This window comes from Eleutherodactylus coqui, chromosome 8 (assembly GCF_035609145.1).
Source record: "Eleutherodactylus coqui strain aEleCoq1 chromosome 8, aEleCoq1.hap1, whole genome shotgun sequence".
NCBI classification, from domain to species: Eukaryota; Metazoa; Chordata; class Amphibia; order Anura; family Eleutherodactylidae; genus Eleutherodactylus; species Eleutherodactylus coqui.
Window position 1 is genome coordinate 133,474,312 of NC_089844.1, and position 24,646 is coordinate 133,498,957.

Here is a 24,646-nt window from a genome sequence, read left to right on the forward strand (position 1 = left end):
TAGGGGCTCTGGGGGGCGCCGTGACGGGCTTCACAGCGGAATATTACGCTGCGGAGCCCGTCACGCTCGTGGGAAGGAGGCCTTAATAAGGTCTTACGCATATTAGAACAACAACAACAATAATAATAACACGCTCCATAGAGTGCATCCTTCTGACCCGAATTGTTAGCCCTTTATATACGGCAAAACAACCGAAGGCATCTCCTTCTATGGAACCAGTCCCAAAGAGTGCATCCCTCTCAGCTAAACCATCAACAACTAACTAAACTAAAACCGAGGGTCTCTTCTTCTGTGAGACGAAATGAAAAGAGAGAGAAAAAAAATTCTGCAGATACAACAAACAATCTCCACTATTGCTAAAACGCTACGGACTTCAAAGTACAAATAGACTACAGACTAGTTCCTGGGTGAGCGATTGGTGCGCTTATCACGGTCAGTGGTCCGTGACGGCAAACCCGAAGCCCACGAGTTACCGTGTAGAACTCTTAACCCAACCCGTCCGGTCACAAAACACAGATAGTCCCTCCCGCTGCAAGACTCTCAGTGTAAAACACAACATAAATATATGCCGGTCTTACCTGGAGTTCTGTGAGTTGATCAGGCTCAGTTTGCAGCAGGACAACTTCCCCTGTGGCGTGGATCCGGGTGGACTGCGCTGCATGGCTCCGGTTTTACCGCTCCACCTTGTTGTTCCCGGAGCTCTCCCCGATACGGGATGACGTCACTTCCAGAGTTCGGAAACGGCAAGGCTTTGAGTTCTGGTGAGGCAGAGGTGTGAACAAACTAAGGGCTTGTTTACATGGGGGCTTAAGTGCATGCTGGTCACACAAATACGCCACATGAACACTGATCGTGACTGTTAACTCTTTAAATGCCCTAATCGGTGTTCAAAGTTCCCGAACATTTATAAAAATTAGTAAAAAAAAAGTTATATTAGAAAAATTAAGGTAATATAAAAGTTTAAAAAAACCTTTCCCCAAATTTGTAGTTAAAAAAAAGACATATTTGGTAGCGCTACGTCCATAAAAGTCAGATCTATCAAAGTAACACTGCACGAATGCAAATTCTGTGCACTGTGAGACGAAAAAAAAAACGCACATCTTTTTCCCCTCACAGCAATGCAGTAAGGTTAAAAAAAAAAAAACGCAGAATATCCAATTTTTTTGTGTCTCTCTGAAAGCATTGTCAATTGTTTTCAATGGGGCAGTCAAACACATCACATGCCGTGCAATGAGTACGCATGTGCAATGCTTCCCACAGAAATCAACGGGAAACACTCGCCCAATTTGTGACACGCATGAAACGAGTCCCGAAAGATCGCAATTTCACTGAAGTGATGCACGGCGTTATTGCATGAAAAACGCCTCGCATCCGCCGGTAAAACGCGCGTTGATAAGCACAATATGGGGCCGAGTTTCTTGGCCCAATATCACACTCACCCATGTGAATGTAGCCTAACATGTTATTTATTCTGCACAGTGAACGCAATCAGAAAAAAAAAACAATGCCAGAATTGCGCCTTTTTCATTATCCTGGCTCCAAGAAAACATTTGTATAAAAAGCTATCAAAAAGTCATAGGAAGTCCAAAGTAGAACCAATAAAAACTACAGGACATCACACAAAAAAAAAAACCCTCACACAACGTCAACGGAAAAGGAAAACGGTTATGGCGGTCAGAAGATGGCGGCGGAAAATATTTTTATCTTTTCCAAAGATTTTTTTTTTTTTAAGCAGTACAGCAAAAAAAAAAAATATAGAAATTTGGTATCGTAGTAATTGCACTGACCCAAAGAATAACAGTACCCCGTCATTTTTTTCTACCGTCTGTACACTGTAAAAATAGGGCTGCGTGTCCAGGGGCGTTTTTACATTGTGTTCCCCACGGCGATAATCCGGCTGCGGGGAACGCAACGCACACTTTCCATAGCGTTGCTATGGAAAGCGCAGCCCCTCTGTCCACGAGCGGAGAATCATTCTCTGCGGTCAGCCTATTTGCTCTCAGGCGGCGGCTCCCGCGGGATACCGCAACGCTTGTGGACAGGCAGCCTAAGACCCCACCCCCACAGGTAGTGGAATTGCGTTTTTTTTCCATTTCACTCCAATTTCAGTACATTAAATAGTACCCTTGAAAAATACAACTCGTCCCGCAAAGAACAAGCCCTCAGACAAATCGATCGATCCATACATAAGAATTAGGCATCTTTCACACGGGCGACAAAGTCGCGTTGCTACAATGCTACAAATCGCATGTATGTGAAGCCCATGCTTTCCTATGGGTTCCTTCACAAATGCAATGTTTTGTAGCATGCAACAACCCGACATAGTTTTGTAGCCCATGATTCCCCTATGAAGCCTTCCTCCCTGTTGCATCGCATGAAAACGCAATTTTCGTGCGGTGGGATGCAACTTTGACAGTAGCAAATCCTACTGTCAAAACCAAATCTAAGCCCTAGCTGCAGAAAAAAATTTTAAAAACCACAAACATCACCTTAGAAGTGCTCTCCGACGCCGCCACCGCTTCTCCCCAGGTCCCAGCACTGTTTCTTTTCATCATCTTCTAGCCAGAGATTGCAAAATCCCCGCCTTCTAGAAGTGATGGCTGTGATTGGCTGATGCTTAGATGAATGGCTGTGATTGAACTAAGCGTCAGCCAATCACAGCCAGCGCTTCCAGGAGACAAGGATTTTTCAATCCCCGGCCAAAAGATGATGAAGAGAAACAGTGCCGGAACCGAGAAGAAGCTGCAGCGGCGCTGGAGAGGTGATGTATACTTATTTTTTTATTCATGTACAACTTATTTTCAAGGCAGGGCATATATTTCAAGCCCCCTCCCCACCAAAAATCCTTGCATGTGATGCTACAAAGTTGCGCGACTTTATAGCACTACAAAATTGCGGTATTGCCACGAGAAGACGCAGCGATATCGAACGGACCAACGATGCGATATCGCTGTGATTTTCTCGTGGCGATGCCGTGTCGCCCGTGTAAAGGAGGCCTTATGATTTTTTTAAAGGGGGAGGTAAAACCAAACATGAAAAAGGGGTTAATAACCCCCCTTTTCATAGTCCTTACATTAGAGAAAAATAAAAATTGGTTTCACTGCATCAGTAAAAGTCCAATTTATAAAAATCAGATTAATCACACGGAGAACGTAATCTAAAAAAAAATATGCAATGCCAGAATTACGATTTTTTTTTTGGTTACCTCATCTCCACCCCATTTTTTTACTGAAAAATATTCTGCAAGGTATATACGGCGTCCCTCTCTGCAGGGGGAGGAGGCTGGAAGAGGACGGAGCAGTGCTCTGAGCTCCCGCCCCCTCTGCACTATTTGCAATGAGGTGAGGTGGGATGGGGGCGGAGCTAATTTCCAGGGGAAAAATTTCCCAATTTAGCCCGGTCCCACCTCCTCTCTTTGCAAATAGTATAGAGGGGCGGAGAGGAGGCAGAGAGGGGGAGGGAGCTCAGTGCACTGCTCCCGGCTCTTCCAGCCTCCTCCTCCTGCAGAGAGGGACGCTGTACATCGGCTGGCGTGAATACGCGGCCGATATACGGTCGTCTGAATAAGCCCTAAAGAAGACACGTTATTTTTACTGTAGCGTGAACCCTGTAAAACCAACACACAAATAGCACCATAATGTTTTTTTCCATTTTGCCCCACTTAGAAACAAAGTTTTTCAATAAGTTATATGGTACACTAAATGGCATCACTGAAGAATAGAACTTCTCTCGCAAAAACCAAAGTCTTCAGGCGGCCACATCTCTGGAAAAAAAAACTTATTATTTTCTTTCAAAGTGGGGAGGAAGAAATGAAAAAAAATTAAAACATATACTGCAAATGAGGTATAATTTTTTACAGGTGGCGTCAAGGTACAATATTACCCATTTAATGTACACAGAAACTGAAGTGTCAATTATGCAAAAAAAATATACATTTTAAAAACGCAGGTATGCTTAACCCTTTGCAATCCAATTTTGGATTCAGGGGTTCCTAGGAGGTTTTCTCTTTCTGCCATTATACAATGGCGCCGTCTGCTGGCTAGAGCCAGTACTGCGGTATGGGACATGCTGGAGAGGCTCCCTTAACAACAGAGCGGCCAGTAATAAACAGTAAGAATACCCTGGCCGGACGTCTTCTGACATCGGAGCTGTACAACCTTCAACCAGAATGTCTTCAGACGTCAGACAGTGGATCGGAAAGGGTTAAATAACATGTCTGTACACTTTTTCTTTCATAAATATTTGAAGCGTATAATTGTATGTGAAACCCTAATGTGAACAGCCTCCGAACAGTTAGATGCGTCAGATCCTTTAGGTCAAAATGCAAAAACGTGCAACATGAAGAAAATAAAAATGGCCAAATTCATTATAAAAACATATTTATATATTAGCATCATAGAATTATATCTAAAATCATCATTTCACAACATTTTTTAAATTCACTGAACTACCCAGCCTTCCCACTGCATCAGTAGAATGACTTCCCTAGCTCACAGCCTCCTAAGGGTGTATGTTACGAAGAGCATAGACCACTAACGAAACACAACATCATTGTGTAGCTCAGGCACAAACGACGCAACTTTCTAGAAAACCCTAGAAAGTTTCCCTCACGAACTCCGCTGAGGGTGTACCAAGATGGCGGCCTGTGGCTACTGACGTAGGTGAAGCCGCAAAGCGCACTTCCGCTGTCCCTGTGACATTCCTCCACAGCGGTGCTTACGGCGCATGCGCGGTGGAGAAAGTTCCCCGGCATGATGGCGGCTCGCTGCTCCTCGCGTTGGTTCTCAGTCGCCGTGTCCGGAGCTCGGGGGCCGCTGCTTCCTGGGGTGCAGCGGTGGCCTCGGGGGGAAAGAGCTCTGTTCCTGGCACTGAAGGCGGCGGTCACCCGGGTACCTGCAGGAGGTGAGTGAGGACCGGCGGCTGGTCACGTGTGCTGCTGGCCACTCAAGGTTATGCTGCTCTGGAGTGTCAGGCTGACTGCTGGCGGGGGCTATAGTCATTGTACTGCTGTAGAACTACAAGTCCCAGCATGTGAGCACGTAGTTGTGCCGCAGCAGGTGACATGTTAGCCAGTAGTCATCCCTCTGCGCTACCAGCTATGATCGGTTGCTAGATTTGCGCCGCTGGGTCAGAATGCGAATAGCTTGTAGGCCAATTTTTTTGGGGGGAGCGAATACTTCAAGTGATTTATTGCCCCAAGTTGCACGCGGGCGGCGCAGCAGACGCTGTGAAATTGGTGTTAAACAGCTGGGATTGGGGTGGTTTCATCGTAATGAGTGCCCGGCGCTGCCCGTAGCCTAATGGCGCATACAAGTGCAGGGAATGGGGTGCGAATCATCATACGGATGGGTAAGGGAGCTAACTGTTGGGCTGCAGCTGAACTAGCAAGTGCGGTCCGGTATCGGGAAAAGCGTAGCAGCGCCCGTAAGGCCCAGTTAAATGAGCGTTGATCTTGGGGATCGGCACTCGTTTAACACTGATATCAAGTTTAAAGCCCCTTAAAGGGATATTCCCATCTTGGGAATTCTTCAGTGTGTTAGAAATTGCAAAACGATTCACTCGCCCGTGAGTTGTTTGTTTCCGAAATGCTCCGCTGATCCCACAAGTGAAGGGGTGCAGCGCTCGCCCCAGACTCTGCTGCCTGCAGACGGATACAGGAGCGTCTGTAGGAGTTTATGTAACCACCCCAGGGAGGCTGAGCGGCAGTGAAGACGGCTGAAGGGTCCCGGCTCCCAGATATTAGCTCTGCAGCCCCTTCATTTGAGTGATCAGCAGGGGTCTCAGCACCCGGACCCCACTGATCAAAACTTTTGAGATGTGACTGGGCCATGTGAAGGCAAACTAACTGAACTTTTTAAAAACTTTTTACATCTGCAGCTGGGATTCCATTTTCCTTCTGCATTCGGGGAGCAGGAAAAAGGGAATCCCCTGACCGAATGGGTCTGTCTTATGGCGGAACTGAACAGCGCCGGACGAACCCCATACCTCTCTATGCTTAACATTTTACCGGAAGAAAAGGCGCCAAATGTAGTTTCCGGCGCAGATGTGAAGGCAGCCTAAGTCCTTAAAAACTGCCTACAAAAATAAGGATATTTCACGTGAATTTCAGTGGCGCTGGGTCTTTGTTTCTCAAGAACATCACTTACTTTGTTCGCATGGTGGAATCTTCACTCAGATTTCGGCGTGTGTTCTGGTGTGCATCCTGTGTGGAATCGCGGCGGGTGCCCCACATCATTGACTAGAACTAATCCCCATGTGGATCCACAAGCCGGCTGTAGGATTCTGAGGGTGAGATTTCTGCAGCTGTTTCACCTGCAAATATGGCGGACGCCTTATGAAATCTCCGTCTTGTGCACATGGCCTTATTTCTGGAAGCCAGGATTCCCCCTTAGGCTGGGTTCATACAGGGCGGAATTTCCGTGCGGACGTGGGTTTTGAAGCTGCACTCTTCCAGCGGAATTCTCACTTTTTTTCGGTGTGGCCACTCCGCGAGAATGCCGCTGAAATTCCATCCTGTGTCACCCCAGCCTTAAAGGGCCGCTCCAGGGAAACGCTTTAGCTTTACCCCGCTGCACTACGGAGCACACGGGGGCAGATAATACACTTACTAATCCCTGTACGGTCCAGTCCTGTGTGACCTTAGCCGTGCCAAACCGAAATCTCCAGCAGATTAGGAGTTACCATCTCCATTCATTCCTTGCATTGTGGCTCTCATAGGGCTGAATAGCAAAAGCCCCTTCCCATCCACAAAGCAGTAGATTTAGGTTGTGGGTTGTGTGGGCAATGAGGGACCAAACCGGGTACTTGACCAATATAGGGATCGGTAAGTATATTATCTACTCTGTATGGCAGTTGTATGATGGGGAAGGGTTAAGACGTTCTCCGGAGTGGCCCTTTAAGTAGGTAGGAGTAGGGCCGTCGCCTTCATAGACTTGATGAATGGGATCTACCTGTAGAAGTGTAATGTGTGTAGTCCGTTATTATATGAGGTGTTTACGGCCCTTGTATCCATGCTCTAACCTCCCTCTTCTGACTTGTGTCTGTAGCCTTCTTAGGACACGTCTCCCAGTTTCACACCAGTTCATCAGCATCTAACAAGGCGGACTTTTACCAGGTCCTGGGAGTCCCGAGGAACGCAAGCCAGAAAGAAATCAAGAAGGCGTATTACCAGGTACCGGATGTGACGGCGATCCCACTGCCTTGTGACCCGGTTGCGCCACAGGCTGTCCACAGCGCTTTGATGTTGGCTAACTGTATATATCGATCAGTGCTGCTAAGCGTGTTTTCCCTCCTTGCGAAATTGGCAAACAGACGGATGAGCGTATATTACCTGTAGAGATATACTTTTCTGGCCTGTCCTCTCTTGCCACATCCGTGTACACTTCGGCTTAAAGGGTTTTCCCCCTAAAGGCATTTATCCACAGGGTTGGTGATAAATGTCTAATCAGTGGGGGTTCAACTGCTGGGACCCCCAATGATCGTGAGAAGAGCACACCCCAAATCCCTACTGTGACAGGAGCGCCAGTGTACATAGGCAAGTACCGGTCCGTTCACTCTTATGGACCTGACGGAGATCGATGTACTTGCGGCTCCCTAAGGGCTCATTCATACGGACGTGTTTAGCTTCGCTACATGAATACGCTGCATATTCACAGACGGAAACTGCGTATTTAGACATTCTTGTGATTTTTGCACACATAATCACTGTATATTTACATGTACAAAAGAAACGCACGGTAGCCCCATTGATTTCATGCATAACTACGCAGTGAGTATGCATGTATTAATGCAATCCTATTAATAGCAATGGGCTATTTTGGTCCATAATGCGGAGCAAAATAGGCCATTTTTTTTTTTGTGCGGGATGTCCCGTGGTTTGCGTTGGTACCATGATGAAATACATACGACTTTTTGATCTTTTTTTTATTACATTTTTTCTTGGAGACAAGATGACCAAAAAAAGTGCAATTCTGGAATTCTTTATTTTTTTACGACCTTCGCCGTGCAGGGTAAATAATGCGTTACTTTAATAGATCGGACTTTTACGGACGCAGCGATACCAAACATGTATTTTGTTTTATTTGGATTATTTTATTATAAATATGGCAAAAGTGTTTTTCTTAGTTTTTTTTTTTTTTTTTTAACTTTTTTTATTTTTTTGCAGTAATTAGTAAAGTTTTTTTAAACTTATTTTTACTTTTTTACTTTTTTTAAACCCCAGAGGAGAGAAGAACTTGCGACGGTTTGATCACTCCGCCAGTATGATGTAATGCCATATCTATGCCATAGCATCACATTATACCGCAATCTGACACGCAATCTATCAAGCCACGCTTGATAGTCAATCTGCAATGACAGCCCTGGGACCTTTTTAGAAGGCCCCCTTCTGCCATGGCAACTGCACGGCAACCTGCGATCTTATCGCGGGTGGCAGTGCAAACACCCGAACATCGGTCAGGGCATTTAAATGCCGCTGTCAGAATTGACGGCATTTAAAGGGTTAACAGCCCAGATGATCGGCACGGCTTATCGGAGCTGTGTGTAAGTAACAGCTGGCACCCGCGTTGTATGGAGCGTGATCGCCCCACGATCTCCCTTTATACATACCCTGAAGCTGCAGGATGTAACTGTACGCCCTGCAGTGTTAAGGGGCGTCTTACAACATGTTTCACTTGTCCTGCAGACACCCCAGCCGTGGCTCAGACATTCAACTCTCTCTGCCAGTCCCATTGAGGGCGGCGCATATGCGTGACCATCCACTGCCTTACACTCCACGGCTGAGCCACAGCTGGGGTGTCTGCATGGCAGGTAAAGCTGATATGTAGCATGGTAACACTCAGTTGTTCTTCCTGGAAATGTATGATCAAGATGACAACAGAGGAACTGCACAGTGCAGAGTTTTAAGAAAACATGCTTCAAAATGTTTATATGGAAAAGTGCAAGTATTTACTCAAACACACATGGCAGGATCATTGACAGGTCCTCTTTAAGCAGTACACAGACTTCCATGGATGTTAGGCTGGGCATAGGTCTTTTGACAATTAAAGGGGTTATCCAGGGCAGGCAAATACTTACCATCTCTAGTGGATTTGTAACCTCCGCTTCCGTCCCAGCTCTGATACCAGGTCGTGTGATATGGCCCTTCACAACTGGTGCAGAAAACGGGTCTCACTTAGTTATTAAAATGAACCTAAAAGCCAGTAAGCCCCCTGGGATGACAGAAAGGCCATACCACGCGACCGTGTTGGAATCGGGCCACGTTTGGAGTTTGTGGCACCACTGGACCAGGTAAGTATTTCCCATCCATAGACAACCCCTTGACTACCTATGCGCACGAACACCTTTTGTCTCCCCTGTTGTATTGTAATGGCATGCAGGTAAAACATACTAAGTGGAAGCGTCAACGCAAAGAGCTGCTGGCAACACCGATCTAAAGTCTTTGCTCAGTTTTCACCCTTTCTATATGGAAGTCGTCTGTACTATGGTTTTCCATATCCTAACCTTCAATTAATTTGTGTATGTGTTTTTGTTTTTGTTGTCTCTGGTAAATGGGATCTGATCTGCATCTGTCTATTTTTTTTATTTTTTTTTAGCTGGCCAAAAAATACCATCCAGACACCAACAAAGATGATCCTCAAGCCAAGGAGAAGTTCTCTCAGCTGGCTGAAGCCTATGAGGTAACTGATGTAATGTACCAAAGAGGTTTTACCCCATTCAAGCGAATGGGATGACCTGCAGCAGCACCATGTCCCTTCATTGTGCTGATTAATGGAGGTCCCAGAGTTCAGATGGCCTGTGATAAGAATGTCAGTGGTTAAATCTTGGAAAAACCTATTAAATTTAATGCCTCTCAACTCATAATAGGTTTTGTTACTTTCAGCACTTTTTTGTGCTGGCCATACAGTAATTAAGTGGCAATTCGGTATAGATGCAGAGACCCACATCTAGTAGGGTATTGGACCTTCCTTGGTCTTAAGAGGCGCAGCAAGTAGTCGTGGCATAGATTCCACTAGGTGATGAAATCCTCCTTCAGGTAAATCGGCCCCTGTGGACAGGAAGCTTCTCGTAGTTGCAGCACATTGGATGGAGGTACTGACATGCCCTGACCAGCTCTCTGAAAGGGGTCATTGATTCATGCTGCTTGTAGCAAATTCTGACCTCGAATTAGCATGGGGCAACAGAAATCTGGATTCATCTGACCAGGAGATGCTCGGTGATTCAATTATTGGCCTCTTTTCCCCACTTGAGCCTTTTCTTTCGGACAGGAATGGCACTGGAACTGGTCATCTGTTAGAGCCCATCGGTGCTATGGGACAATGAGTTGTGCACTTGGACACGTTAGGAGTGCTTGGATTGCATTCAACTACAATTTGCTTGTCTGTGCACCGTATGCTCAGCAGAACAATTTTTGACATCCTCCTCTAACCCCTTTTTGCCGATGAGTTGTTTATGTCCACAGGATCCCTCAATCCTGCTAGTCTTGGTATACTTTCCACAAGCTTGGCAATGAAATCCTGGCCCGGGCTAGTCTAATACTGATGACCAGATCTCACTGCAAGTCAATGAGATTTCTTGATTTTTTTTTTTTTAATTTTATTTTTCCCATTCTAATGTGCCACGGAAAACTTGTCACGTAAATTTCCATGCAGGAAAGCTCCAACCATGAAAGAGCCGAGGTGTCTCATAAAGTGACCATTGAGCGTGTATACTAGTCTACTCGTCGTTTACATAGACTTCTTTATGAAAGTGAATATACTGGGCCTATAAATGTAATTTGTGTATCTTCTAATTCCTGTTCTGTTAGGTTCTCAGCGATGAAGTAAAGAGGAAGCAGTATGATGCATATGGCACCGCTGATTTTGCAGCACGGGCCGGTGGAGGTGGGCAGCAGTACTGGAGAGGCGGCCCCACAGTTGATCCAGAAGAACTGTTCCGCAAGATATTTGGGGAGTTCTCTGGGTCGCCCTTTGGTGACTTCAATAATATGTTCGATCATCCACAGGAGGTGAGCGCTGCTTATCCCACTCCAATGCCATCTATATCAAAGACTAGTGACTTTGCAGACATAAGCCTAATTCTTCTTTTTCTCCTTGCAGTACATCATGGACCTTACATTTACTCAGGCAGCCAAGGGGGTAAACAAAGAGATGTCTTTTAGCATCACAGATACATGTGAGAGGTGCAACGGGAAAGGCAATGAACCTGGCACAAAGCTTCAACACTGTCACTACTGTAATGGCACTGGCATGGTAAGTCGGTGAGGTGTCATCTATACGCTGTAAACCGTTGATCATGCTTTCTCTGTATATTATTGTTGCCATTGTATGCTAGTATTTTTGTGCTAAAGCAACCCTCTGGGCCTGGAGAAACAAAGATGGCTGAACCACTTCTCTCACTACCTGATGTACACTGTGCATAGTAAGCTTCAGTAGTCTCAGACACTACATGCTGCACATGTGGACAGCACTGGATAATCAAAGCAGATGTAGGGTCGTGGACTAATGATGCATACTAATGTACAGTGTGTATCGGGTAGTCTGAGAAGCTGCTGCGGCCATCTTTGTTTCTCCAAGCCTAGAGGGTTGCTTTAAGTATGCTCCTCTAAGGGATATTCCATCTCATAATGTTCAATCTCATATATGGGACCCCCCTCCACCGATCCTGAAATTGAATGACCCAAACTTCTGTGTAGCACTGTATCCCCTTCGACTATTTTAATGGACAGCCACCCCCTGTGCAGGGAAATGCAGCCAATACTATTCATATGAATGACACCTTCACTCATAGGATCGCTAGTGGTCTCAGAGTTCAGATGCCCACCCATCATAAACTGATGGTATAGCCTAGTGATATGCCATCATTCTGGGATGTGAATACCCCTTTAATACAACACTTTATGTTGCATAATTTGTTTAACATGAATGCTTGCCTTTTGTAGGAGACCATAAACACGGGTCCCTTTGTCATGCGATCAACATGTCGACGTTGCAGTGGAAGGGGTACGACTATGACAAATCCATGTCTCTCCTGTCGGGGTACCGGACAAACAAAGCAGAAGAAATCTGTGACTGTGCCAGTACCTGCGGGTAAGTGCAAGGGAGCCCCTCATTCTGTATTGTATAAAGGGGTTTTGCACCTGTATTTATCTCTTCCCAGAATTACATGGTTATTTCTCCTATAACCTGTTTGTGTAGATACAAACCGGAGCTCGCAGAGGTGCAAAATGCTTTTAAATTTGTGAACAGATTTCCCTGCCTAGGCAAATATCTTCAAGATTTTCCAATATTTTTGTATTGCTCCTTGCAACATGTTCTTATATATAAGGTGCATAATGACAGGGATAATTGATAAGATAACATTTTGCAAGCAAATCTTGCCGGGCTGAATACACCACTTGGTAGCTCATGGGAGGATCTTGAGTAGTAAACCTTCTCTGTGTTCCAATAACAACCTGAAGAGCATGGAGCCCGAAACATTCCCTGTGCCGCTGACGCATCAGTATGACTGGTTCACTTTACAAATCATTATTATTTTTTTTTTGTGCCGTCCCAATCTTTTGTTGGATCATCCATATAACCTACTAGTGAAAGTAAGAATTCACAATTATTGTAAAATGCCTGAATTTCTAGAATTTAATACTTTTGATCCAACAGGTGTGGAAGATGGGCAGACTGTCCGAATGCCAGTGGGCAAGAAGGAAATCTTCATTACCTTTAGGGTTCGTACAGTTTTTTTTTTGTTTTTTTTTCATTGTGTCGCTCTCTGTTTTTATATTCACATCTTGTGTTTATGCAGCCTGAACCTGGGACAAGTATGTACATTGCACCCATGTATGTCTTATTCTGAAATGCTGAAATATTTCAGAATAAAGATCCTTTAAAAATCTACTACTGTGTGGAGTCACAGGATGGGGACACATCAGCCTCTACCTGCCCACATGATCTAGAGCAGGGGTGGGCAATTAATTTTCCCATGGGGCCACATGAGAAATTGGAATGGTTTTAGAGGGCCAGACCAAAAGTCCTGACACTTACCAATGACGAGCGTGGAACGATTGTCCTGGCACTCCCCAAGGTCTGCAACGAGCATCCTGGCACTCAGAAGTTACAGTGGCATCACTTACTCAGCATCGGGAAGCAGTGAAACTACAAACTCCGAAGCCTTGTCCATTTTGTTAACTTATGTGCTGTTTAATAAAGTTATTCAAGCCTACGTCATTGGTAGAGGTGCTTGAATAAGTAAGGCCTGAATAACTATTAGCACAGCACAGAAGTGAACAAAATGGACAAGGCTTCGGAGTGCATAGTTTCGCTGCTTCCCGTTGCTGACACTGGACTCATTGGTGAGTCACCAGGACACTCTTTGCGGGCCGGTCCGAGCTATTCAGCGGGCCGGATGTGGCCCGCGGGCCGTGCTTTGCCCAGGTCTGATCTAGAGTGACAGCTCTGTCCCTGTACACAAGCTGGGAGAAACCTGTCACTCTAGGTGATCCGGGCAAGGAGAGGCCGACGTGGCCCTGTCCCCATGACTCCAGGCTCTACCCCAAGTGGATCTTAAAGAGTAAATGTATGTTCTGAAACACTGCAGCATTGACTAAGACCTACATGGATGCAGTGTACAAATTCTGGGTTCACACCGCCTGTGGTTTGGCTAATATGCACCTCTTGATAAGTTCCCTTTTAAAGAGAACCTGTCATCAAATATTAGCACCATAAACTAAGTTACGGTGCTTGTAGTTTAGGTGGCATGGAGTCCGTGAACCTACTTTTCATATATATCCGTGTTTAAGATGAAAAATAACGGGTCCGCGCTCCGAGAATTGGCACTTGTTCAAGTTTATTCACACACTACGCGTTTCATCCCTCCGTGGGGACTTTTTCAAGTGTGGCACTGCAGAATGAATCTCTTTCAAACACTGGAGGATGTGAACAGGTATGTCAGACTTTTCACAGCACTGTGAAAAGTCTGACATACCTGTTCACATCCTCCAGTGTTTGAAAGAGATTCATTCTGCAGTGCCACACTTGAAAAAGTCCCCACGGAGGGATGAAACGCGTAGTGTGTGAATAAACTTGAACAAGTGCCAATTCTCGGAGCGCGGACCCGTTATTTTTCATCTTAAACACGGATTCTTTCTGAGCGGCTCTCTGCTGGAGAGACGGAGGATGGACGCGGCTCCCCGGCTGACTGGCCCAGCGGGACACCAGGGAATTGAAGGCGCAGTACTTATAAGACGATCTGGATAAGGGGTGTGAGTGAGGATCCTATTCCACTATATAGGATCTTCACTGTGCATCGGGTGAGTGAGGCTTTATTTTATATATATATTACTATATGTCACTGATATCCTCTGGGAGCGCTACCCTGATATTTTTGCATATTATTCTTCCTTTTCATATATATCTGGGTCCCCATTCCTAAACTATAAGCACCATAACCTAGATTGTAGTTGGTGACCGGTTCCCTTTAAAAGGCTATCCAAGGAATTCAATTTCTTACTGTCACCTCTGAGTAGGACCAGCCACTTCCAACGCGTTCTGACGAGGCGTCATGTGGTATCACGGCAGTCCGGTGTCGGTAATGTCTTAGGTGAGGGATGAGCTGTCGGCTCATTATAATAATTAAGGAAGCCCCTCTGACTATCACTGCATCAGTGGTGATATAGAGGTTAGAGATGAGCGAGTATACTCGCTAAAGGCAATTGCTCGAGCGAGCATTGCCTTTAGCGAGTACCTGCCCGCTCGAGACTGAAGGTTTGGGTGCCGACGCGGGGGAGCGGTGAGTAGCGGCTGTCATCAGCAAGAGGGAGCGGGGGGGGGGGGGGGGGGGGGGGAGAGAGAGATCTCCTCTCCGTTCCTCCCCGCCGGCACCCGAACCTTCAGTCTCGAGCGGGCAGGTACTCGCTAAAGGCAATGCTCGCTCGAGCAATTGCCTTTAGCGAGTATACTCGCTCATCTCTAATAGAGGTGCTTACTTTATTATTTCAATGAGCCGACAGCCCGTCTCTCACCTATGACCACCAACACTGGTCTGCCGTGATACCACATGACGCTTTCTCGGAACGCAGTTAAAAGTGCCTAATCCAAATCCACAATGCCGGTAAATTTTAAATTCCCCCGAATACCCCTTTTTAATAAGTTGATAACATAGTGAAATATTGGATGCAGTTCTGATTTCTAAACAGCAGAGGGCAGTGTAGTGCTTCTAGTAGCAGTTGTTGCTTGCACAGTCTTGCATCAGATAGATTTGGTGTAATCTTAGTTTGCTTTGTGTAATGAAAATGTACAAAAGTATGTTAAAGCCCGATGTATACAGTATTTAGAATATTCATAAATTGCTGGTATTCTCATACCAAAACACACACAAAATTTTAGTCTTTTGCCCAATATGTTTAGCTTTATAAATTTGAGGAGTTGAATTCAAACAAGTTCATAACAACAAATTAGCAAAAACCTCTATAGGACCAGCCCTTTTAAGGGATTGTACCAAAATAGCTTCACCTATCCACATTATAGGAGATAACTTGCTCATCAGTGGGGGTCTCCCATGCCCCTTCTGACTGCCACTGCGGGGGTCGCTTCTTTCCCCACAATAATGTCACTCTAAATGGTTCACTGGCCCAGCATATGTGATCAACGCGCCATTCATTTCAATAGGGTTGATGGAAATAACAGAGCGAGTGTGGCCCACGAATCACCGCAGTCCAATTGACAGGGAATGGAGCGCTAGTGCGTTTGCCTGATCGGCGCTCCATTCACGCTACTTTTCAGTGTGGGAGAGGCTGAGGGTGTTAGTAACCTGAAGTGAGGAGGACAGGGTGACACAGGACCCCTTTTCTTAAAATTTGGGGGGGGCACAACCCCTTTAAGACATTGTATTTCTGTGCTACATTGATACTGATGTGTAATAATATACAATGCAGGTGCAGAAGAGTCCTGTATTCAGACGTGACGGAGCAGATATCCATTCAGATCTACCTATTTCTATTGCTCAAGCCATCTTAGGTGGTACTTCCCGGGCACAAGGACTCTATGAACCCATCAATGTTGCGGTGAGGAGGCTTACTTTATTATTTCTATTGCCTTATACTGTCTACCTGTCTGACACTTACATGTTTGTATGTCTTAGATACCACCTGGTACACAGCCAGATCAGAGTATTAGAATCAGTGGCAAAGGGGTAGCAAGAATGAACAGTTACGGCTATGGAGACCACTATATACATATCAAGCTTAAAGTTCCTCGGTGAGTGTATTGGAGAGTGATTCGTATGGCCGCCCCACTTTGCATCTCGGACCATCTGATTCACTTCTCTGTCCTGCTCTAGGCACCTGTCTGACAGGCAGCGGGCACTGATACAGAGCTTTGCTGAAGAAGAAACTGATGTTGAAGGCACAGTGACTGGCATCACCAACACAACTACAGGTACTTGAGAACTGTATTTGGAGTAGATCTAAGTGTGGAGTACCATATTTTTTGGCCTAAGGCCCACTGCACACCGCTGGAGATTCTGCAGCGGGATTTCCCGCAGAATTTCCGCCCGTGCCTGCCTGCATAGGATTGCATTACAAAACGCTGTCCTATGCAGATGTCCGCGATTTGTTGGCGTGAAAATACACGTGGGAAACAAATCAAGGCACGTCTATTTCTGTGCAGGCCTCGCAGAAGCCCGCACAGAAATGTCACTCCCGGTGCGCCGGCTCCGCTCTGCCCATGCGGCAGCCGGCACATCAGAGCCGGAGCAGGTGAGAGCTCCACTGGTTCCTGCAGGGCCGCTGGCCGGGTCCCGCTGCGAGAATTCTCGCAGGGGATCCGACCTGGCCATCTGCAGGCGGCCTAAGAGATGCACTTTTTAGCAAGAAAAAATCTAGCTAAAATGTGTGCACGCCCTTTGGTCCGATGTCAGAAGGCCCCAGCAGCGCCAGACCCCTCCTGACTGCTTTCGTAATGATCATTAAGACCCGTTACCTCATCCGGAAAAATGTTACCTTCTCTGCGTAGCTCTAGGTGCTGGTGAGTATCACGGGCTCTAACACTTCCTCCCAGGATCTGCGCTGCGTGTACAGGGAGTGCAGTAACGCAGATGCCGGGGGAAGAGTCACAGTTCAGAGCCTACTAACGCTTAGTAGCACCCGGACTGGAGCTACGCAGGGAAAATAACATACATTCTGCTCCACCAGAGGTATTGGGGGCACTGTTGCCACTTGGGGCTACTATTACTGCTGGGACCCCTGAGGATCACTATTACTACCAGGGCCATTGAGAATGGGCGTGATTACTATTGGGGCCATTGCGTCTATCCATGTCCACTTTTAACTAAACCTCCACTTCTTTAGTCCACCAGGGAAGTTTAGTATGAAATATTTTTATCCTTTTTTTTTTTTTTTTTTTTTTTTTTTTTTTCTGTTGCGTAAACCTGTGAGTCTTATGATCCAAAAAATATGCTGTAGATAATGTGCAAAACTGCTGGATGAGGGCAAGTATCTTCTTCACGGTTAAGGTACTGCCAGTAAGATGGTAAGAGGACTGCTTTGCAAGCATTTTCATTATATAATAAAGAGGTTGTCTCACAAAATGAAGTTATCTGCTATCCACAGGATGGGGATACCTATCTGATCAGTGGGGTTTAAGTACTGGAAGAGTGGTGGACCATGAATTAACTGAACAGTAATTACTCATTCGTACCACCACTTCATTCATTTCACTGGATCTACCAGAGAGAGCAACGTTCAAGCACTTAGGTGTCTCCAGTCATCCCATTAAAATGAATGGAGCTGCGGTGCGCATGCATGCATGACCACACCTGCATTCATTTGGGCATCATAGGGACCCGTTTACAGCAGAAAAGCTCTTCAAGGGGTTGTACCAGGATCACAAGTTATGCCCCATACATAGGATAGGGGGATATCTTGCTGATCAGGGTGGGAGGGTTAACCAAGTAGCAAGCGCTGCCAGAGTTAACAGAGTAGCAAGCACTCTGGTATTTTCCTACAGCCCCATTGAAATGAATGCAGTTGACACACTTTCGGCCAGTGCTCCAATTGTGCTGACATCACTGCCGGGGAAGAAGCAACCCTAGCAGTGATGGGCAGAGGGGGACACAGGACCTCCATTCTTGAGATTGGGGACAACTTGTGATTCTGGGCCAACCCCTTAAATATTACCAAAGCAAATATCTAGAATGCAGATCTGGCATGTTCTGAAGTGTGAGACAATGGAGGACACACACACCTACCTACACACACCTACACCTACCTTTTGCTCCATTCTCTTCAATGGGACCACTGGAGAATTTGACTATCTTTAGTAGTCTCATTGACGAGAATGGAGCAAATGTGTGCATGCATGTCCTCCACTTCAGGACATGGGCTGCATTCCAGATAAGTCATTAATGAGACAACTCCTTTAATTGGAGCTTTCCCATTTACCTTTTCTGGTTTTATGGACACCATGCAGTGGTCCATTCCTGTTATGAGCAAACTCAGCCCATCCATGTGTTATACTGTCAGCCATTCATGTCTGGCTGGACAACTGCTTCCCTTAGCAGTAATAGCTGATGGCCAAGGGTTAGAGAAGCTGGATGTTTGGCTAGCAGTTGATTCCTGTCTGGCTTCTGTTTAATTTTATTTATTTTTTTTTACATTTTTTTTTTTTTTTCAGAATCTCAAATCAAGAATTTTGAGATTCGTAAGGCTGGGTTCACACCGGGCGGATTTGCCGCGGAATTTCGCCGCGGCAAATTCGCCTGCGGCCGCTAATCTCGAGATTAGCCAGCCATGTGGACGAGATTTCTGAGAAATCTCGTCCACACGGGACGGCCAATCCACTGCGGCAAGTCAGGCAGGAACCGCGGCTGCAGTGACCGCAGCCGCGGCTTTACAATATGCAGCAGGTCTATTTATTTTTTCTTTCCGCTGCGACCGCGCTCTCCTCTATGGGAGCGCCGGCCGCAGCGGAACAGCGAGCGGCCGGGCCACTTCAAAGCCGCCGCAGGTTTTTCCGCGGCGGTTCTCCCGGCGGAAATCTCGCGTTTTTTGCTGTGGCAAACCACGAGATTTCCGAGGGGAATCCGCCCAGTGTGAACCCAGCCCAGGTGATCTGTCATGATTTCGTGTCATTGGTGTCAGCTGTGGCCCCGCTGACTCCAGCACGTTTTCTTTTGTTCATATATGCACTGCCATTCACTTAGATTCCACTCCTGAATGTGTCAAGTGGGCAGTCCCCACCACATATTGTCAATCAAATTTGATGTGATCCATTGACCATGAGTGGTGGGGTAGCGCCCACTTGACACATGAACGGGGGTAAATATAAACAAAAGACTAAAGCCACCCTAACACAGGTGTTGGACAAAGCGCCACAATTTTCTTTTGTTTTCGCTGCGGCACACACCGGCTTTTAGCACTTACCATCATTGTTGAGATGCACTAAACGCCAAAAAATAGACCAGACTCCGCTCGAAAATCCGCTGCGATCGAGTGCCTATCTGAGGGACTCCACTGAAAACAATGGGGGCGTTATACCTGACATGGGCTGATTGCTCTTTGCACAGTTTGATTGGCTGATGAGGGTCTGACGCCTGTTTACTGTTTGTGCCCCATAGGCCATGAACGGCAGAGCTCTGCAGCTGATGAGGAGAGGCCTGAGGCTGAGCAGGCAGGGGAAAACAAGGAGGGATTCCTAAGCAAACTAAAGAAAATGTTTAGTTCTTGACGGTAGGACGTCGCTGTTTGTATTTCTCTGATCTTGCACCGTGCTCACTGTATTGCATTACATCGCATTGGCTGTCAGTGTGCATGGTTTGGGAGTATTCTACAATTACCACCTAATCACTTCAATAAGAGCTCTGATTTGATTGCACGTATAACAGAGTTCGTTATATTACATCCCGGAAAGGGTAGATAATATGGGGAGAGCGGATATCCTTGTGGGAAGTCCCTTATTAGAGTCCCCGGCCTGCCTGAGCTCACGTCACAGACACTCTTGTCTACCAGCTGCAGCTTTCTGCCTAGAGGTTTTACTCCTGCGCACAGATGGAGCAAAGCTTATCTGAACACAACGAAAGCCATCAAATAGGCAAACTGGAGTACAGAATGTAACGTGTTAACAGGGCTTTTCCATCTCGGCAAATTATCACCTATGCACAGGATCGGGGAGAACTTGCTGATCGATGGGGGTCCCACGCATCAGATCAAACATCACTTTTGTTTTTGCTGTATAAACCCCCTTCGTCTGCACTGCCTCCCATTAGGGGCCATTCACACTGGCAATTTCACTTATGTGAGACTTGTACATGAAAAAAAGGCTAGAAAGGACGCATTTTAGGCAAGTTTACATTTTTAAAATCGTATAGGTCAGGGGTCCCCAACTCCAGTCCTCAGGGACCACCAACAGGTCATGTTTTCAGGATATCCTATGGTTTGAACCCCTGTGGCAATGTCTGAGGCACCGACAATAATTACATCACCTGTGCAAAACTGAGGAAATCCTGAAAACATGACCTGTTGGTGGTCCCTGAGGACTGGAGTTGGGGAACCCTGGTATAGGTGATATACATTTTGATTCGTTTCTTTAATATGAAAAACCCCTACACTTTACACTAAACTTAACTTTTTTTTTTTTACCTTAGTAAAGATTTGTATTTCAGCACTTTTTTGTGATCAAGGTAAAAAATATATCGTGGTAACTGCAATAGGTTGTATGTCAAATCTATCAAACTTGATGCGGGCAAAATGTTTGTCTCTCCTGTTATCTTCATTCGTCCTATAGAAAGAGAGGGAATTTGATGGTTTCTCATTGGTCTGTTGACATATGACAAATTACAGTTGATGTAGTTCACTAGATTGGCCACCAGGGTGCAAGAAACCAAAATTTGCTTTTTTTTAAAAACCTTTCTTATCTATGACCTATTGCAGTTACCGTGATATGTTAAGTGTACGGAAACGTAAATCATACATTTCTATATGTTTTTCGTTGACTGCGAAATAAAAAAAATAAAAGCACTTCCATTTTTTTTTTTTTTTGGTGGAACAAAATAACGTAGTACCCGTCGCGTTTCAATGCCACATAAAAAAATGCACAGAAATGTATGAGTAGTTTGACTACCTTTTAACCCATTATGGCTTATGGATCTATGTAATACTATGGGTTCAGACCCCTTTTAGATTGTTAATTAAAAAAAAAAGTGTGATAGCTCCTCAGATATGGAGCCCTGCACTAGCATTCTGTTAACTTGGTGGTCTCCACCGCTCGGTGCCATTGAGACAGACTAGTGGAAACCACCCATCTGCCAGAATACCAATGCTGTATATCTAATGGGAACGAATGCGGGTGTACAGTATAAAGACCAGTGGCTCAGTTGGCAGGAACAGGACCTTAAAGCTTATCCAGTTAGCCCCATTGATCAGAGGATGTGATGGGTCCTTAGGAGAGCAGGGAGGAACGGAGGGGAGATCGAGCAATTGTCCTTAGCGAGTATGCTCGCTCATCTCTAGTCCTTATTAAATGTTGTGGGACATATATACTTATATTTGCATAAGTGCGACAAATGTATTAGGAGGTGCACTCTATTAATATGTTTGTCGCGTCTAGCAGCAGACTGAAAGCTGCGCCAGCTAATTGCTGATGTAGTTTTCAGCTATAATTTATGCCAACTTCTGGTGTAAATTATAGTACATATGATGAGCTTGTGCGGGCACACCCCCTCCTTAGCCCAACTTTTACAAATTGGGTTGATGCCAGCGTAAAAAAGACAGTCACAAAGTTTGGAATGCATCATAATGTGTAACCTTTTGTACACCATAAACGTGTAACATTTAATATTTGTAATCTGCAGGCAAAAGATCAACAGGAAACTGATGTAGTGTGCACTACCCTTGGAGAGAAGCAACCTGTGGTGCCATACATCTGAAACCTTCCCTGGGGCCACACGGGTTAGACAAGCCTGACTGCTCCATCTTGTCGCCTGCCGAATTTATCTACGCAGCTTCATAGAGCTGAAATCATCCCTGTTTTGCAGATGAAGGCCTTTCCAGGACTGGATAATCAAATGCTAAATGTGTTTCTTTTAGATTTAATGCCTCTCCGTAATTGAGATCCCACGTGTTCCCTGCGCCCAACCTCGCCCGCGACACTGGCTTCTACAACCTTTTATGTTAGCCCTATTACTGTACAATATGTGGGGTCTGCAGTTCTAGAATTTAACATTGTGCATTCTCTGCTCCATGCTGACTTGGATAATACATGTGTCATGGATGACTGACTGGATGGCATATTAGATGTATATTGTATGTACAGGACACAGGAAGAGAAAATCTATAGTATGTTCATAATATATTGGATTACCGTGCCCCTTTTAAGTATTGTGTGATGTACAGAAAGGCAGAGACTGCCTTAATATAGGGGCATACTGGCTTTACGCTCTTTGCTAACTCTGAATATCCCTGATCACATCAGTGGGATGCCTAATCCGTGCAATTAGTTTTATGACTTACCTTAGTGGTAGGTCTACAGGACGCATGTAATCATAATAACATTCACTTTCAGTTTTTCTTCTGCTTATTTGGCCAACAGCTCTTCCGCCCATGCCCCCAAATGTATACATGTGCAATTGTGTTGCCCGAGCGTGAATGTGTTCAGAGTTGGGAGAAAGTCGTTGCCCGACGCATTTTTGCTTTTTCTCCACTGAGAACAAAGGAATTGAGCCGGTTAAAATCCAGCAGTCTGTTCTTTCTTTGGCCAGATACCTGCGGGCAGGGGGGATGCTACCGTATACACTAGCCTAGGTTCATACAGTGTTCATATGCACACAGCCTTGCGAACGTTCCCACCAGACCAGTGGTTCCTAACCTTTTTAGCCTTGGGGCACCCCTGGTAAAAAAAAAATTTTTACGGCGTGACGCCCCTACCAAAAGTGTGTGGGGTTAGGGTGGGGCCAGGGTGTGGTTAGGGGCGTGGCTTATTACGGCATATTCCCCATTGAATGTCAATTTTTACATGGGATTTTTTTTCACAGGGGCACCTCTACCCAAAATGTTTACACGATATACACAATCTAGTCATTTACAACCCTTTAATAATCATTGCTAACTGTTCCCTCCCTCCTCCATTTTACATGCAGACATTCCCTCCCCCACGCATATTAGCCTTTCACTCCACACCATTCGCAACCTGATTTGTTGTTTGGATTTACGCCTTCACGGTGATTGGTTGTTAGGTTGGCTCATGTAGAGGTTGGGAGTAAAAGGCCAATATGCCTCCCTCCACCATTTTACATGCGGCCATTCTCTCCCTCCCTCTACCACTTTACATGCGGGCGCCGCCATTCTACAGGCGGGCATTCTCTCCCCTCCCTTCCTCCACCATTTTACATGCGTCCATTTTCTCCCCTCCCTTCCTCCACCATTTTACATGCACTTATTATTCCCCCCCCCCCCCCACCACCCCCAAAGCACCTACCACCACCTTACATACGCTCATTACTCCCCCCGCACCCACCACCACCTTGCATGCTCTCATTACTCCCCCCGCACCCACCACCACCTTGCATGCTCTCATTACTCCCCCACCCCACGCAACCACCACCACCTTGCATGCGCTCATTACTCCCCCCACCACGCACCCACCACCACCTTACATGAGCCCATTATCCCCCACCACCACCTTACATGAGCCCATTATCCCCCACCACCACCTTACATGAGCCCATTACCCCCCTCCCACGCACCCACCACCTTACATGAGCCTATTATCCCCCACGTACCCACCACCACCTCACATGCGCCCATTACCCTCCCCCACGCACCCACCGCCACCTTACATGAGCCCATTACCCTCCACGCACCCACCACCTTACATGCGCTCATTACCCACCACCACCTTACATGAGCCCATTACCTTCCTCCACGCGCCCACCACCACCTTACATGAACCCATTACCCTCCTCCACGCGCCCGCCAACACCTTACATGAACCCATTACCCTCCTCCACGCGCCCGCCAACACCTTACATGAACCCATTACCCTCCTCCACGCGCCCGCCAACACCTTACATGAACCCATTACCCTCCTCCACGCGCCCGCCAACACCTTACATGAACCCATTACCCTCCTCCACGCGCCCGCCACCACCTTACATGAGCCCATTACCCTCCTCCACGCGCCCGCCACCACCTTACATGAGCCCATTACCCTCCTCCACGCGCCCGCCACCTCCTTACATGAGCCCATTACCCTCCTCCACGCGCCCGCCACCACCTTACATGAGCCCATTACCCTCCTCCACGCGCCCGCCACCACCTTACATGAGCCCATTACCCTCCTCCACGCGCCCGCCACCACCTTACATGAGCCCATTACCCTCCTCCACGCGCCCGCCACCACCTTACATGAGCCCATTACCCTCCTCCACGCGCCCGCCACCACCTTACATGAGCCCATTACCCTCCTCCACGCGCCCGCCACCACCTTACATGAGCCCATTACCCTCCTCCACGCGCCCGCCACCACCTTACACGAGCCCATTACCCGCTCCCACGCACCTGCCACCACCTTACACGCGCCCATTACCCGCACCCACCACCACCTTACAGGCGCCCATTACCCGCCCCCACGCACTCATCACCTTACAGGCGCCCATTACCCTCCTC

At 46.5% G+C, this 24,646-nt stretch overlaps 1 protein-coding gene across 2 annotated transcripts; it reads left to right on the forward strand.

Annotated features, from left to right (window-relative positions):
* Positions 1–4,732: 4,732 nt before the first annotated feature.
* Positions 4,733–22,265, forward strand: DNAJA3 (DnaJ heat shock protein family (Hsp40) member A3). 2 transcript variants are annotated; one of them, XM_066576422.1, is made up of 12 exons: positions 4,733–4,902; positions 7,047–7,171; positions 9,594–9,677; positions 10,805–11,005; positions 11,097–11,249; positions 11,939–12,086; positions 12,654–12,718; positions 15,923–16,051; positions 16,129–16,244; positions 16,327–16,424; positions 19,603–19,714; positions 21,835–22,265. In XM_066576422.1, the coding sequence occupies exons 1-11, from the start codon at positions 4,752–4,754 to the stop codon at positions 19,710–19,712; spliced, it is 1,380 nt and encodes a 459-aa protein (XP_066432519.1). In that variant the 5' UTR covers positions 4,733–4,751; the 3' UTR covers positions 19,713–19,714; positions 21,835–22,265. The 2 variants fall into 2 exon arrangements, with proteins under 2 accessions (XP_066432519.1, XP_066432520.1); XM_066576423.1 differs by lacking the exon at positions 19,603–19,714.
* The last annotated feature ends 2,381 nt before the right edge of the window (positions 22,266–24,646 follow it).

Excerpts from the sequence above, each read along its gene's own strand:
- DNAJA3 (XM_066576422.1), top strand. The coding sequence starts at position 4,752 with ATGATGGCGGCTCGCTGCTCCTCGCGTTGGTTCTCAGTCGCCGTGTCC. Across the intron at positions 16,052-16,128 it reads ATGAACCCATCAATGTTGCG|ATACCACCTGGTACACAGCC; the intron begins GTGAGGAGGCTT and ends TGTATGTCTTAG. Across the intron at positions 16,245-16,326 it reads ATCAAGCTTAAAGTTCCTCG|GCACCTGTCTGACAGGCAGC; the intron begins GTGAGTGTATTG and ends GTCCTGCTCTAG.